Source organism: Phoxinus phoxinus (genome assembly GCF_949152265.1).
Source record: "Phoxinus phoxinus genome assembly, chromosome: 5".
Lineage (NCBI taxonomy): Eukaryota > Metazoa > Chordata > Actinopteri > Cypriniformes > Leuciscidae > Phoxinus > Phoxinus phoxinus.
This window is the reverse complement of record NC_136880.1, coordinates 13,962,753-13,980,878: the sequence shown is the minus strand read 5'-3', so window position 1 is coordinate 13,980,878 and position 18,126 is coordinate 13,962,753. Positions and strand designations below refer to the sequence as shown.

At 40.4% G+C, this 18,126-nt stretch overlaps 1 protein-coding gene across 1 annotated transcript; it reads left to right on the top strand.

Annotated features, from left to right (window-relative positions):
- Window positions 1–5,863: 5,863 nt before the first annotated feature.
- On the top strand, window positions 5,864–17,752 carry iba57 (iron-sulfur cluster assembly factor IBA57). Its single transcript, XM_079611958.1, has 3 exons — window positions 5,864–6,355; window positions 14,862–15,214; window positions 16,958–17,752. Exons 1-3 carry the CDS (start codon window positions 6,027–6,029, stop codon window positions 17,347–17,349), a joined length of 1,074 nt encoding a protein of 357 aa, XP_079468084.1. The 5' UTR covers window positions 5,864–6,026; the 3' UTR covers window positions 17,350–17,752.
- Window positions 17,753–18,126: the final 374 nt, after the last annotated feature.

The window sequence follows — 18,126 nt, the reverse complement described above, 5'->3', positions numbered from 1 at the left end:
GTTCCCCGAAGGGAGCGGACGCTGCGTGGAAACGCGGTGGGAAAGCCTCCAGCGTAGTGCGTCTGAAGCATGAATTAAATCAGTCAATGGCGAGACGGAATGTCATAGGCGAGTGACGTCATCGACCAGGAAACTATAAAGCACCCCTGAAGCGAGATATAAGTGGGTGTCTCCCAAGAGAAACTCCACTCAAAGGGGCATGGTGAGCAGCCAGGGCCACCACGTATACCTTCAGTGTCGAGTGGGATAACCCCGTGGAGAGACGGTCCTGCAGGAACTCCAGCACTGTACCAACCGGGCAGCTAACTGGGTCCTGATGGCGCTCTTCACACCAGGAGGTGAAAAGTTTCCACCTTGCGGCATATAACTTCCTTGTAGCGGGAGCTCTGGATTGGAGAATGGTTTCAACGACCTCAGTCGAGAGACCGGATTCTAGGAGCTGAGCCCCCTCAGAGGCCAAGCCCACAGTCTCCATAACTCTGGGCAGGGGTGCAAGATCGACCCGCTCGCCTGAGATAGCAGGTCCCTCCTGATCGGAATCTCCAGGGGAGAGCCGTCGAGGAGGGACACAAGGTCCGAAAACCATACTCTGGCCGGCCAGAACGGGGCGTAGGCTGTAGAGTAGGCTGACTCCGTCCCGGCAAACCCTTTCCAAAACTCCTGGGAGCAGAGTAATCGGGGGAAAGCATACAGGCGTCACCTCGCGACGCCTGTACCATAGCGTCCAACCCCAATGGAGCTGGAAGGCTGAGAGAGAATCACAGTGGACAGTGTGATGTCTCCCTGGAAGCAAATAGGTCTACCTCGGCATGACCGAAATGTTCCCAAAGGAGCTCCACCACATCGGGGTGAAGTCTCCATTCCCCGGGCCTCGGCCCCTGCCTCGACAGGATGTCTGCCCCCCGATTCAGATACCCCGGGAGATAAATCGCTCTCAAAGACAGAACTTTCCCTTGGGACCATAGAAGGATCTGACGAGCTAGCTTGTATAGTGAGCGCGACCGCAGACCCCCCTGATGGTTTAAGTAAGAGACCACCGATATGTTGTCTGAGCGGACAAGCACATGGTGGCCCCTCAGGTCTGTGAGGAAGTGTTTCAGGGCCCGAAACACCGCCAACATTTCTAGTCAGTTTATGTGCCACGAGAGATGATGGTCCTGCCACAGACCCTGAGCCCAGCCCATGAGGGAAGCATCCGTCGTTAGCGTTACACAACGACAAGGAGCTCCCAGCACGGGACCTTGGGACAGGAACCAAGGATCTTTCCACATGACCAGGGCGCGAAGACACCAAACTCATGATCGTGCGGAGCGGATTTCCCCTAGGGGAGAATCCCTTCGTTCTGAGCCACCACTGAAGTGGTCTCATGTGCAATAGGCCAAAAGGAATAACGTTGGACGCTGCTGACATGAGACCTAACAGTCTCTGGAACTGTTTCACAGTGAGTAGCTGGCCTAGCTTGATGTGATTTACTGCAGCGAGAATCGAAGCAATACGAGCAGGGGAAAGTTGTGCCTGCATCGTCGTTGAATCCCACAGTACACCGAGAAAGGTGGATCTCTGAACTGGAGAAAGCACACTCTTCTTGGCATTGAGCCTCAACCCCAACTTCTTGATGTGAGCGAGGACAACATCTCAATGCCGAACCGCCTGAGACTGCGATTGAGCTAAAATCAGCCAATCGTCGATGTAGTTCAGAATACGGATACCCTGTAAACGCAGCGGAGCTAGAGCCGCATCCATACATTTCGGGAACGTTCGGGGTGACAGTGCTAGGCCGAACGGAAGAACCCGGTACTGGTACGCTTCGCCCCCGAAAGCGAACCTTAGGAACTTCCGATGTTGAGGAAGAATAGACATATGGAAGTAAGCGTCCTTCAGATCTATCGTGACAAACCAGTCCTCGGATCTGATTTGTGACACGATCTGTTTGAGAGTGAGCATCTTGAACTTGAGCTTCCCTACAGTGCGATTTAAAAGACGCAGATCTAAAATTGGACGCAACCCCCCGTCTTTCTTTGGAACAATGAAGTACTGGCTGTAATAACCTGACTCCCTGCCGGGAGGAGGAACCCGTTCTATAGCTCCTTTTAGCAGAAGAGTCATAACCTCCTGTTCCATCACCAGAGCCTGCTAGGGGCCCACCACAGTGGGAAGGACCCCTCTGAACCGAGGCGGATGAGACCTGAACTGTATAGCGTACCCTCTTTCGATTGTATGCAGGATTGTCCCACTGAGACACATTGGGAAGATTTCTCCACTCCACTAGAAAATCTACTAAGGGTACCAGCCCCTCGAGGCTGGCCTCTGGAATATTTTGAGAGGCAGACACAGTGCCCTGTAACGGCGCACCGGCAGGGAACGACCGATCTGATCTGATCAATCTAGAGCCATCCTCGGAGGGGGCAAGCGTCCCTCGGGAAAGCGGAAATCCTTCTGTGCCCTGGCGCAAGAGCAGGTTGACAGAACGGACCCCTGAGGGTACAGAGAGAGAAAGGGCACCGTATGATGAGGTGTACTCCGATTTCCCTCGGAGGGGGCCACCCTCAGAGTCCTGACGTTTATGGCGCCAGGGCTTCTTTTTAGACGCGGCCTTCTTAGCGATGATGACTGTCCTCAGATCATCCCTATCGCGAGAAGGCCGCGTCTGAGAGCGCCCCGCCTCGTCCCTCTAATTTCTCTGAGGGGGGGCACGAGACGCAACGCTCTGTCTCTGTTGCGCTCTTTTCGAGGAGCTACTCGACGACTGGGGCTGCCCCTTACGTTCAGCAGCCCCGGGAATCTTGACTTTCAGCGGGATACATTTTTGAAACGCCGCCGCCTGCTTTTTCTCTTCCTGGAACCTCTCGATGACAGTATGAACTGCATCACCGGCGCTTTAAATGACGATGCCGTTTCGGGAGAGAGATAGCTCGCGAGTGCCTCCTCCACCCTCGGCATCGACACATAACCAAAAGATTTAGCTCCCATATTATTAGTGTAAGCATTAGAATGAATGGTGTAAACTCTTGATGAAGACGGTCTAACCCAGGACTTCGACACCTCAGTGTGAAGGTCTGGGAAAAACAGCAGGCTGTGAAGGCTGAGCGCGAGACGGCAGAAATCTCTCATCTAATTTGCTTTTATGACGAGACTCCTGCCTATCTAGTGGCCACTCGATGTTGAGCTTTTCAACAGCACGAGTTAAAACATCAAACATCTCTTCTTCAGCTGGAGAATGAAGTGACGAGTCTTCAATCTCTTCTGTGTCAACACTTTCAACATCCAGGTCCTCAGAACTGGATAGTTTAAATTCTTGCGCCCCGCCCTGGGCAGAAGTAACCGCAGTGCGTGCTTCTGAACCGGGGATAGGGGTGCTGGATCTCGCCGGTGAAGGATGAGATAAGGCGGGGCCCGTCTCATTCCCCTCGGTGAGATCCATTTGCGAACCCCACGACTGGCGTAGCCGCTCTGCCTCGACAGAAGCGGGACCCGAGCCGCGGGGAGCGCGCAGTGAACCGTTCTCCTCAAAGAGCGATCGCAGCGTCCGTAGTGGAAGACGCTCGCAATGCTCACAATCAGCTCCCTCGAGAGCTGACTGGGCATGCTGCACTCCTAAACAAGCAACACATAGTTGGTGTGAACCCGCCTGTGATGCATCGGGTACAGGGAGGAACACACCTCCTATAATGATGCTCGCTCGCTTTTTCCACATTACTCATGTTTTTTTTATATGATCATATATATATATATATATATATATATATATATATATATATATATATATATAGTGATAAACTCCTGCCCAATAACAACTAGAGACAGACAAACACAATCGACAGATTCCACACACACAGAGCGCTGCTGAATTAACAAAAGCTGTCTCGCTTGTGATTCAGGGGTGCTTTATAGTTTCCTGGTCGATGACGTCACTCGCCTATGACGTTCCGTCTCGCCATTGACTGATTTCATTCATGCTTCAGACGCACTGCGCTGGAGGCGTTCCCACCGCGTTTCCACACAGCGGTAGTTCCCTGAAGGGGAACTCTTCTTACCTAGCAATTTAATAAAAAATAGGTAATTTGTCGTTTTTTGTTTGGGTGAATTTAAAGGTTACACTTTATTTTGATAGTCCACTTTAGACATTTCACTAACTATAAGTAACTGTTTAACTACATGTCAACTAACTCTCATTAGAGTATTAGTAGACTGTCAGTAGACTGTTGGTTATGGTTAGGTGTTAGGGTTAGGAGAATAAGTGGACTTGTAGTTGCCAAGTTACTTATAAAAATGTCTGTTCGGGGACCAACAAAATAAAGTGTAAGCAGATATTAAGTAGACATTCTACTCTAATGACAGTTAGTTGACATGTAGCTGCAAATTTACTTATACTTAGTAGAATGTCTATAGTGGACTATCGAAATAAAGTGTTACTAATTTGGTTATTATCAAAGTCATATAAGGGCTAAAAAACACTAACAACAAGGTCAAAACCACTTGAGGAATACAGCAACTTCAATAAAATACCAACAAAACATAAGATTATCCGCGATTGACTATTTTAATCTACTGACAGCCTTAATATTAAAGGATAGGCTGAGTAAAATAACTCACCTGTTTGTCCAGATTAAAACAAAATGTTGATTACATCCTCTAGACTCTAGAGCATGATTTGATTCCCACAAAAGGGAGAAAGAGTGCTAAAGGATGAGCGCTTTAATTTCAATGGATGAGCGTTGAACCGACGTGCTTTTAAATATTTACGCATGCGCAAATATAACTCCACCTGTTGACCAAAGTGCAGTACTGCAGAAGTAATACAACTGCATTTCGTTTATTTAACTTAAGTGAGGTGTAAATTTGAGAAATTACTTTGTCAAATTCTGTCAACACAGCTGTTTTATTTTTAATGCACAAACATAAGAGCATTATTTAATTTGAACATGGTTACATTCTTTGGACCAACAACAGCCATATTTTTTTTATTTTTTTGTGTGTAGTTTTTCTTTATCCCGCAGCACATCCTTGACTTGAATAAGTTGACTTGTAGTTGCCAAGTTACTTCTCAGTAGAATGTCTGTTGTTTATTTACACAAATAAAGTGTTAGCAGATATTAAGCAGCAAACAGTCTACTAATTATCTAATGACAGTTAGTTGACATGTAGCTGCAAAGTTACTTAGTATGAATGTCTAAAGTGGACTATCGAAATAAAGTGTTACCGATTTCACTTTAACAATTAGTCAACTCGACGATGACACTTGTTTATTTCTGAATAACAAAGATCAGGTCCCTGTTATTCTAGAGACACTTGAACTGTTCTTAGGCCTCAGGTCTATCAGTGAACCAGTCTAAGAGTGAGATTATGGCTGTTCACCATCTGGATGATTCAAGTATATCAAGTGACAAAGGTTTCATTTTTGTTACAGAATTATTAATTCAGTTATAATTACACTGAATTACACTGTTAATTATTTTGGGACATATGTATCTTCAAAAGAATAGTTAAAACTAATTCATTGTATTTCCCGAAACTACTTCACCTTATCAAACTTGAAAAGATGTATAATCCTGTTTAGTTATTGGTTCTCTTCCGGCTCTCACTGTTGGAAGCCTTTCTATTAGGGATACATTTTTATAATATTTTTATTAGAAAAATCTTAACTAAGTATTTCACCTAAGGCATTGGTGAAATGGAAACAGGATTTTCATTCCCCTTTTTTCAGAATCTGTGGTCAGATATTAATAAATATGAAATAATTGAAGGCCTACATTTATTTTTTAGTTGTTGTCATTATACCAAATTGTTTTGGTCCAAAGTTTCTAGGTTTATTGTGTAGGACTCTTCCATTTCCATATATGGTTTGAGTGATCACTGACAAAGTATCGCGAGAGCGACGGTAAACCTTCGCCATAGTAGGATTCGTATTTCGCTTCAAACACAACATTCGCAATGCAGTATGGGAATAAAAATGGAAGGTTGGTGACAAGATAACACAAACTCTCGTTCTGTGGAGCTTTCATAGTTGCGCTGAGGAAAACTACACAATGCAACGGGTGATTTTGTTTGGCAGTGCCTTCAGAGCGATCGTGGCAGGATCAGGCGGACTTCATGCGCACTATTTTCTCTATACGAGACATGAGAGTGTGAGCAGGACTCAGATTAGAAAACACTCTCAAGATCAACCCACCAACTTTAGCTGTTACAGTTTACCACACAGGACTCTCATCAATGTGTCTGGACAAGACATTCATTCATTTCTTCAAGGTATAATAACCAATGACACAGCTCTTCTGGCAGAGGATGCACTGCGTGCGATGTATGCACACATGCTCAATGTTCAAGGCAGGACACTGTATGACATCATCATTTACAGGTAATATGCTGCATTGTTTTAGCGTTTCATATGTTTGAATGGTAAACTAGACACGGACTGTAATATTAAGATTATTTTAGAGGTGCTGGAATTTTGTAAATAAGACAAGTAAAATGTGGGCGTGACCTCAGCATTATCTCACTGTCCCACCCTGGACTTGTTGTTAGCTACTGATAAAGTCTGTAAAGTCAATGTGGGTTTTAGCAGTTCATAAACATTAAATGATGTTGATATGTTCAAAGTGGCATACAAATGAGTGGTACAAACAGATATGATTAATCCACATGAAGAAAACAGGTAGAAGTAAATAGCTCTCACATTTCAATTGAATACATTATACAACCCTATTGGGTTAGCTCCGTGTCAGCTCAACCCCTGATACATTTTTTGATTATGATCTTTTTTTTTTCTGGTGAAAGAAATACATAAATGAAAGATAATCCACTTTTTTGTGGAGGGGGTGTCAAAATATATATATTTTTCACCTGAGATTTGGAGCCAATTTATAGGGGGATAAATATGACTTCAGAAAGATGGCTGCATCATTATTTTATTTTTACACAGAGATCGCTAGGTACATTAGTTAAATATGTTTACTTGGCAATCTTTGTTTCATCATATGCCAACAGTGAAAGTAAATAAATGGGAAAAAGCACTTACAAGTGTTTTTTGCCCCAAGTTTGCATGCCTGTAACTCAAGAGGTATTAAAGATATCTTGATATCCTTTTAGATACTGGTAGACTTGTAGTCAAGACCGCATAAACCGAGACCAAGACACTACCAAGACCAGAGGGTATCGAGACCAAGACAAGACCAAGACAGATCAAGTTGAGACCGGAGGGGGAAAAAAAAAACAGACTAGTGTTGAAGCTAAGCAATAACCTGTATGAATTCAAGAACAGCAGCACACTATGTCATGGGTGTGACTGTGAGCTCACTGTAAATGTTTTTGCAGACTGGGTGAGATCAACTATGTGTAGCAATTGGATGACGGCTGTTACTGCACTATTAGGCTCCCTTAAAGGATTAGTTCACTTTTAAAATGAAAATTCTGTCATCATTTACTCACCCTTAAGTTGTTTCAAACCTGTATGAATTTCTTTCCTCTGCTGAACACAAAGGAAGATATTTCAGAAGAATGTCAGTAACCAGACAGTTCCTGGTTCCCATTGACTTCCATAGTAGGAAAAAAATATACTATGAAAGTCAATGGGAACCAGAAACTGTTTGGTTACTGACATTCTTCTAAATATCTTCCTTTGTGTTCAGCAGAGGAAAGAAATTCATACAGGTTTGAAACAACTTAAGGGTGAGTATATGATGACAGAATTTTCATTTTAAAAGTGATCTAATTCTTTAACTTTTGTGTACTGTTGAGGACTGACATGACTGGTACTGACTGGTTCATCTGACAAAAACATCAAACACCTCCAACACCATCTTGCTCCTCCAACAACTGCCTAAAGAATGATATATGTAACCAATTGAAATTATACTTAATGTGTAATGAAATCGTAACTAGAGGTCGACCGATTCATCGGTTTTGCCGATTAATCGGCACCGATTGTTGACTGGTGGAACTATCGTTATCGGCAAAAATATATACCGATAGTATTTCCTGGTTGCGTCCATTGCTGGAGCGGCTGAGAAGCGCACGCTGTCATTCATTACACAGTGTCAGAGCTGAGAAGGGTCTGCTGGCATGATGCAGTACAAGAGCGGCCTCTAGAGGTGTAATAAAAACTCGTGCCTCGTGTTGTTTATTTCGACACGTGATTCTGCGTGCTGCACTGAGAGCACATGCTGCTCGGAGAGCGCTGACATCAGATGCGCGTTTAAAGCACCGACAGCTCAAATGTATGTACAGTACATTTTGTCATATCATTATAAAGTGATTAATTTGTTGACTAAATGCTGCATTAGTAGAGAAAGAACAGCACAACAGTATGTTTGTTTGCCTTCGAGGCTGAGAGGACGCTAACATTAGTAGTACCTCAAGCGGTTAAAACACTGACAAACATAAACGTAAGTCCGGCCTAAATGTTTAATGTCACAATTGTTACCTCTATTTGCATTAGTTCATATCCAGCTGGTCACTTTTATGCATTAAATATGCAGAGAAGTTGCATATTTAAAGCTAGAGACGTAAGCAAACTGATATGTTCATACAGCCGACAGAAACATAAACGAATCAGAAAAGCATTCGATTTCGGTTATTTTTTTTTTTTCATCTTCACTTTAATACAAATTTTGTTACTTTTTTATTAATTAAGTTGGCTTGAAAATAACAGTTAAATAGTTACATTTTGAATGTAACTGGTTTTATTTGTTATTTAGAGTATTACTTTTTGTTTCAGTTTGAATGAATGTCTTTTATTGACTTAAATATTTATTCACATTTATATATTTATTTCATTTAGCATGTTTTCATGGTTCAATACAGTTTTTTTATTTTTATAATAAAGTTCAGCACTGTTTTACTTGGAGTGTTATGTTTGTTTTTATCCAGTATCAATTTTAAAAACTATCGGTTCATTAATCGGTTATCGGCAAGTATGGCCCAACCTAGCTATCGTTATCGGTAAAATCCACTATCGGTCGACCTCTAATCGTAACATCAAATTAAAGATACACAATTATAAACTTGGATAAGGCCTAATGTTTAGTCAACACAACGGAGATATGCAGATGATATTTAAAAGACCATTTATTTAGTCTAACACCATCTTAAATACAATACTGTAATCAAACAACACACACACACACCGTTGGCGGTGCGCTCAAAGTCATCTGTCAGTTGTGCAGTTACCCAAAATCTCTTGAATGAAGTTAAAACCCATCATGTCACTGATATGTGATTTTTAAATCAAGTGATCAAAGTGCTCGATGCGCTGCGATCAGTGGCGCAGATACAGTGTTTTCTCGTGTGGCTCACGCACACACCGCACTGTCTTCACTCGGACGCGCGCTTCAATCCATTGCGGATACTCTCTATTCGTTCTGGTGAAATCACAAAACATAATGCACACAAACGTGTCGCTGCTTGATATACAACCACTGATGAACATAATAGGTTTTAATGAGAAAAAAAAAAACTAAACGAGAAAAAAAAACTATACGAGTGCGGATTAGAACCCAGAAGCTCTGACACAGTTGGCGAAAGTTTTACCGCTGGACCATTAAGATATACATTGTTCATATAGGCAAATATAAATATTATAATAATAATGTTGCATTATCGAACGCTGTGTCGTCGTGGATATTGTAGTATTGTATTGCTAAATCCCCCGACCACAATGTCTGTCTGAGACAGCGAGACCTAGACAAGACCGAGAGGTTCGAGACCAAGACAAGACCAAGACCAAAGACCGTCAAGGCCGTGACAAGACCGAGACCACGTAAAAGTGGTCTCGAGACCAAGACTGGTCTCGAGACATACATCACTAGATACTGGTTCCCTTTTGAGGCGATAACTTTGACATTACGCCGTGTGACGTATATGGGAACTCGTCCCCTTCTCCACTTTTGCTGAAATCTTATGGGCTAACGCCAACTGGGGACAGCTGGCCAATTGACGCGAAGCATGCAAATACTTACAGGTCCGTGGGCAGTATAAAATGCATGGGCACAACAATTACGTCAGAATCTCTTTCTTCACGCTTCTATCATCGTGCTATCACACTAAATCATCGTGCTATTAGTCATCGTAGAAGGTGCACTTAGAAAATTAGTTATCTTTGGCTGCTTCATGCCAGATCTGTGCGGGCCCCATCGACCCGCTCCAATCGCTGGTTGGCGGCGCCGTTGCAGACCCTGACATCATTCGGGATCTGCGATCAGCAACGGACCTCACACTGATGGCCACCAAGTGCTCTGCACAGGCCATTGGCTGCTCCATGGAGTTCTTGGTCGTCCTTAACAGGCACCTATGGATTGGGTTAACACTGTGTTATCCCCTTAACACAGTGTTTCTCAACCCTGTCCCGAAGGACCCCCAACACTGCACGTTTTCTTTGTCTCCCTAATCAAACACACCTGATTCAACTCATCAGCTCATTATCACATGGGTTAATGAGCTGATGAGTTAAATCAGGTGTGTTTGATTAGGGAGACAAAGAAAACGTGCAGTGTTGGGGGTCTTTCAGGACAGGGTTGAGAAACACTGCCTTAACATCAGGGCTCATTCAACGAGGGCAATCGCCTCTTCGTGGGCCTGGACTAGAGGTATGTCTATACAGGCTTTATGTCTCGCTGCTGGCTGGTCTTCTCAGAACACATTTGCCAGGTTTTACAAGCTGAATGTACCCTCTGTAGCGTCACAAGTACTTTGGTGAGTTGAGCGTTTACTCATGTATTAAGTATGCAGTAGTTACCATTATTTGCTAACTCTGTGTTATGACTATTGATGCAGCTGTCACCGCTAACGCCGCCGGCACTGCGTTAACTCTCATGCTTGAGTACTTATTGTGTTGTGCCTGCCCTGATCAGATTCAGTGCAGCCTTCCCTATTTCATTGCGTTGGGATATGCACATTTTGATAAGGTTAAGCAGGCGCGCCATTGGTCTAGTTCCGCCTATCAGATGCGAGTATCACTATCAGCACGGCTATTGGCTGTAAGAACTGTCTGTCATATGGGTGGTGTAGCTTGACCCCGTTATGTGGGCTCTCTCACTGCTCTCACGGCGGGATTTTATACAGTTCCCATATAGGTCACACGACGTCATGTCGAAGTTACTGCCTCGAAAGGGAACGTCTCCAGTTACTATCGTAACCTCGGTTCCCTGAGAGGCGGGAACGAGACATTACGTTAGCCACCATTCTCGCTGTTTGTTCAGCTGTGCTAAGCGTTCAGTCATGATTCTGACGTAATTGTCGCGTCCATGCATTTTATACTGCCCGCGGACCTGTTAGTATTTGCATGCGTCAATTGGCCAGCTGTCCCCAGCTGAAGTTAGCCTATACGATTTCAGCAAAAGTGGAGAAGGGGAGGAGTCAGGGAACCGAGGTTACGATAGTAACCGGAGACGTTCTTATCACACTTTTCTTTTGGTATACTATCTTCATTTTAAAGGCCCTAAATTATTAAATCCCAGCCATATGGAGATCTTAATGTATGGGATGAATTGAGTCTCAAAATGATTAACACATGTATGCACAATTATCCATGAACTTGAGAAATGCTGCAGATATGTTTTACTATCCACAACCAAATTCCTTTCAACTTCCCTGTGAAAAATTCTGAATTAAATGAATGTGTAGCAATTTGACATATTTTTGTGAATACAAATGTTTTCTTTTGTATTAGTGTATCATAATTTGCGCATGCAACAAAGAAGATGCTCATTTGTGGCTCAGGTGACACGCGTGCATTCATTGACGACTTATCTTTTCTGAGTCAATCTTATTTGATTAATTTGGATTTTGAGACTTTTTCGTGGTTTTCAAGCATTTCGCAACCCACACATAAACTACTACCAGTGAATACGCCGGTGGTAATTAATGTGTGCACAACTACCCATCTGTTTGACAAATTCCCAAATGCGCGTTATTACATTTAAACTAATACTTACAACTTGTGTGTTCAAAAACTGGAATTACATGAATGTGCAGCATTTTGTACAAATAGAGACATAGTTGTAAATACAAAACCTTGATTTTGTATTAATGTAGGTCAGAATTTGTGCATGCAGTAAGTAAGATGTGCATTTGTGGATCAGGTGACACCGGTACATTAATAGGTCCCTTTTAATGACTAACTCAAAGACAGTCCCTTGTCGCCACCTAGTGGTGTAACAATGTAACTGCACTTGACTGACAGCCTGTCTATGTGCAGAGACGTTGATACTGGTGAAATATCAGCAGAAAGCCTCTCGTCCAGGCAGATTCGAGGATAAGAACTAACTGTTATACGTATAACAATAGCCTAAAAAGCTTATTGTCAGGTTTATGTTCTGTTATGTGAACCCTGATTTTTACATTCTCTTCAGTTTACATCACTTCCTGTTTCAACACGGTTTAGTTTAGAACGTGTCCTTGTTTTTGTGCCTGTTGACCACATCGTAATACTTATTTAGATAGCATTAAGTAAACAAATGGCGCTATTGAGCCACTATTACTAATTATCGCAAGGGAAATTCCTTCACCACAACAACCCCTGATCCCCAAATGTACATCTGTATTCACAAAAGTGTCTCTATTTGTACAAATTGCAACGTTCATTCATTTCAGAATTTTGCACACACAAGTTGAAAGGCATTTAATGGTTGTGGATAGTAAAACATCTGGAACATTTATCAAGTTCATGGATAATTGTGCATTTATGTGTTAATCATTTTGAGACTAAATTAATCCCATATTAATGCAAGTAAATTTTACACATTTTCAGTTGTCAAAAAACAATTGTGGGTCACTTTGCATACAGCTGATACTTTTTTATTTCAAAGAGGAATATCCGAAGAACAAATAATGTTGATTGCATAGAATACCTGTACCATAAATATTATTTTTCCAACGTTTGCGTGCCTGTAACTCTAAAAGTATTAGAGATATCTTAATATCTTTCAAGATTCTAATTCTTAATACACTTTTCTTTTAGAGTCTTCATTTTTAAGGTCCTATATGGTTCAAAACCAGAGATATTGTGATGTCAATGCGGTAACATGTAGTTACAAAAAGTATCAGCTGGAAGTTCTTTTTTAGTTCATCTCTCCAAAACAGACTTCAGGGTATAATGAGATGGAATAAAAACTTCCAAAACTTACTGTCAGATTCTGGAAGACGAATTCTTCAGAACAGTGGTACAGGAACCCTTGGAGACTAAAGGGATCCTGATGGTTTCACAGTTAATTCTTCACCTTAATTCTGACCCAATGAGCATTTCACTTTCAATGGTCATTGAAACTGCAATTTCTAGAATTGAATTCGTTTTGGATCCTTTTCATGGGCATTTAATAATTTAATCTCTTTTTTGGCTTATTTTATCTGTAAAAGAAAACGTGCCTAATAATTATGCACACCTGAATATAAGGCGTTTTTAAGATTATTAATTTATTACGATTAATGTGGTTTGGAATTGGTAAAATGTGCCTGGAAAAAAAAATATAATCAGAATATTAACTTTCCTAATAATTCTGCACGCACTGTGTACACAAACACATCAGTCAACAAATTGCATTGCACTGCACCTCAAATGTTGATTTGGCCATCCTGAAATGCCTGTCGCACACGATTGTGTTTCCTAACACCAGACATCCACCTTCAAATGCAAGATAACAATGTTTCGTCTGCATGCTTTGACATGCAAGTAATTACCCACAGTGCCCTGATTGCAGCAACTTCCATTTGTATTACATAGCCTATACAGTGCTTAGCAATAAGTAAACACACCCATGCTAAAGTTGGCTAAAAAGAGGAATAAAAAAATTATCTTTTGGAAATTGATTATAATGCCTTAATTAAAAAAATGAGGAAAACTCTAACCTTTAAGGACACCCATTTTCTTTGTGAATGAATAATGTATCGTAAATAAATAAATGTTCTTCCTTAAAGCTACACATTGTAATTTTTTACGTTGATTCTTAGCAAAAAACACTTTGTTCTTTCAAAATTATATGTGCTCATTAATGTATAATTACTTCTACCAACGAATCAAGTAAACCTGCCATTTATAATACATACGAGTGAGTCGATCAAATGTTGCGCCTCCATCTTGAAAATACATTAGCCAAAGAGGGACATACCTGGAAATTCAAGCTTTGCCTTTCGCGTTTTTACACTCAGTGGCACCGTGACGAATGCGAGGGGGAGATTACTCGCGACTGCCGGCAGATTTGAAATAATACGGCCACCGCAGAAGTTAAAACGCCCTCGGAACGGGAGGGGCTAGAAAGTAATATTCAGTTGGTAGTCATAAACAATTTCACCGCTAGATGGGAGCAATTCCTACACAGTGCTTTAAAATACAGGGTGCATAAGTCAGGACATGTTAAATTCCCATAAAGGCAGGCAGATTTTTATTTTTAAATGCCAGCTATTTCATGGATACAGGATACCAAGCATCCTGATAAAGTTCCCTTGGCCTTTGGAATTAAAATAAACCCTTCACCATACCTAGAGATTGGCATGGGGTACTTTCTATAAGATCATCTCTCAATGCAATTCAGACCAGCTATTAGGCTAACTGAAATACAACCATGCCAATCTCTAGGTATGGTGAAGGATATGTGATGGTGATTTTTATTTATTTATTATTCCTCTTTTTAGTCAAATTTAGCATGGGTGTCTTCACTTATGCTAAGCACTGTATACTTCATGGCAATTTCCCAGGAAGAGACAATTTTGTTCTCTTAAATACATGGGATGCTTTATTTGCAATTTTTTTATGTAATATTCCAATTTAGCATTCTAATGTTTAATATAAAGAGTGCTGATTTTTAGAGAATAGCATGTGCTAAACATATAAACGGTTCTGAATGTATGCATTAATATAACTTTTTGTTGTTCAGTTTAAAAGGAAACACAAATGGATTGAATGGTGTACTTCTGGAGTGTGACAGCATTGTACAGGAATCCATTATGCGGCTTTTGAAAGTCTACAAGATACGTCGCAAAGTAAACATCAGCTTGTGTCCTAGTCTCTCGCTATGGGCTCTATTACCTCGGAGTAAAGATGCAGTGCTGGGAACGTCAAGGCCAGATGTTACTGCAGCAGATCAAGTGTTCGTATTGGAGAAAGACCCAAGAACTGAACTCATGGGCTGGAGAATGATCACCAGTTGTCAGGAAAATCTACATGAGATTGTCTCTGCTTGTCGGCAGGGAAACACTGAAGAATACCACAGACATCGCTATGAAATTGGTATTAAACGCTTTGTATTATTACTTCACTGGATAAACTGAACCTGACAATCGTAACTTGTTGCATTTGTTAGTTATTGACATTTTTTTAGTTATTGACAACATGTTTTGAAGTTAAACATGCAGTAATTCTCTGTCTTATGAATAAGAGCTTAATGACCTCAAATTAATTAGTTTTACGTACAGTACACTTTTCCTCACGCTACCAGTGAGGAGTTTGGACACAACGACTTCTTTATTATTATTATTATTATTATTATTATTATCATTCTTTGTACTTTTTACATAGAATAATAAAGACCTCGTCACGTTCTGAAATTATGTAGTGACTAAAATGCTAAACCGATCTAATATTTCAGCTTCTTCAAATTCCCTTTGTCTAGATTCCAGCTCTACACATTGTGGGCTTTTTCTCAACCACCTTCATGAAGCGGAGTGATCTGGAGTGGTTTTTAAACAGCATAAAAAAAAAGTTTTCTAAAGAAATTCATATTTACAGTTTATAATTATCTACAAAATTAATTTCAAGCCTTTAAGCAGAAGCTTTTAGTTTAAAAGGTTGTTAAGATCAGTAGAAGCATACATTCAGTCTGCGTGTTCAAACTTTTGACTGCTACTTGTGTAGATATGCATTTTAGATATTGAACCACTTTTAGAGTCATCTCAATTTGGAAAAAGGGGCTTAATTCATGCTATATAATTATTCTCCTGATATTGATGTTAATATTCATCTTCAGTAATTCTCTACCTCAACAAAGTGTATATGGATATTGTTTGGTAATGATAATAATATAATTTTGCCTGTTTTAAATGTTTAACGGTTGGACTTTCATTTACAGTTTGTGTACTTACAGTATACACTACCAGTCAAAAGTTTTTGCATTTATTTGATTAAAAATATACACACAAAAAAACCCAGAGATAATGTTAAATATTATGACAATTTAAAATAACAGGATTCTTTGATGAATAGAAAGTAAAAAAAAAAACAGCATTTATTTGAAATAGAATCTTTTGTAACATTATAAATGTCTTTACTGTAAATATTGATCAATTTAATTCATCCTTGATGAATAAAAGTATTGATTTATTTGATTTATTTTCCCCAAACAAACTTATGAATGGTAGTGTTCAATAATAAATGCTGTTCTTTTGAATTTTCTATTCATCAAAGAATTGTGAAATAAAAATGTAAATAACTGTTTTCAACATTGATGATTTGATGATTTCTGAAGTATCATGTGACATAAGACTGGAGTAAAGATGCTGAAAATTCAGCTTTGATCACAGGAATAAATTACACTTTACTATATATTCACATAGAAAACACCTTTTTAAAATTGTTTTAAATTATAATATTTCATAAATTACTGTTTTTTTGTTGTTGTTGTTGTAATTTTAATTAAATAAACACAGCCTTGGTGAGCAGAATAGACTTCTTTTAAAAACTATAAAAATCTTACCGATCAAAAACTTTTCACTGGTAGTGTACTTACCTAAGAAAGTACTGGTTAATATAAGGTAACTACATTGGTTAAGTTTAGGTTTACGGGGAGTCAGGGTTAGTACCTAGTTATTACCCAGTTATTGTAACAACTAACTATAATAATAAGTACGCTTCATAGTATGTACATGAGGAGCAGGACTGTAAAATAAGGTGCTACCTGTTTAACTATTGAAAAATGATATTCAAGAGTTTGCACACCCTTTGTAATTAATCCTGCAATTTCTTTTATTTCTATAGGACTACCTGAAGGAGTCCGAGACTTTCCGCCAGGCGAGGCCCTTCCACTGGAGTCTAATCTAGTTTATATGCAGGGAATCAGCTTCAGCAAGGGATGCTACATCGGACAGGAACTAACTGCAAGAACTCACCACACCGGTGTAATAAGGAAGCGCCTAATGCCTGTTACCATGTCTGCTCCAGCTGAGAACCTGGACCATGGGGCAGCTCTTGAGACTGAGGGGGGCAGACCAGCAGGCAAATACAGGGCAGGAATCGACAGGCTGGGACTTGGCCTTATACGCTTGGCTCATGCCAAAGAGTCACTCAAACTTAAATCCTCTGATAATACGACGGTGACTTTACAGGCTACTGTGCCTGACTGGTGGCCAAAAAACACAGAAGATAAATGAATCGGAAACACTAGTAAGGTCTACCAGACTGCTTTAATTTTAATGCAGATCATATTTATTTAGAGTTGACTTAAAATGTTAAATATACATTTGACACAAAAATCTGTTGACAGTGTCTTGATTAACACCTTGTAATAAAATCTATTTCAAAAATGATTTATTGTTGTTAATTTTCTAAAGCAGATCACATCTTCATGGATGTAAACCAACCTATTCTTATTTGATAAGCTGGACTGTCAATTATTGTCAAATAGCCAGAGCAATTCATATTTTTTTTCTGTTGTTGCAGAGAATAAACCTATATGAATATATCTTTATAACAACTCATTTATTTATAGGGGTGAGTGGGGTAAGGTGTGTAGCCCCTTTAATCTAGTAAACTCATTTTGTCATGTCATCTTATTAAAAAAGGGCCAATTTTTCATACACAGTTGCCGATAGATACACATTAAAATGGTGTTTTGGACAAGCACATTTATCTTGGTCTTTGCATATGGCATATTACACATGTTGATGAATTGCCTGAACATCTTAATTATCAGGCGTTCCGGAAGATCTTAATTATCAGGCGTTCCTGAACATCTTAATTATCAGGCGTTCCTGAAGATCTTAATTATCAAGCGTTCCTGAAGATCTTAATTATCAGGCGTTCCTGAAGATCTTAATTATCAGGCGTTCCTGAAGATCTTAATTATCAGGCGTTCCTGAAGATCTTAATTATCAAGCGTTCCTGAAGATCTTAGTTATCAAGCGTTCCTGAAGATCTTAATTATCAAG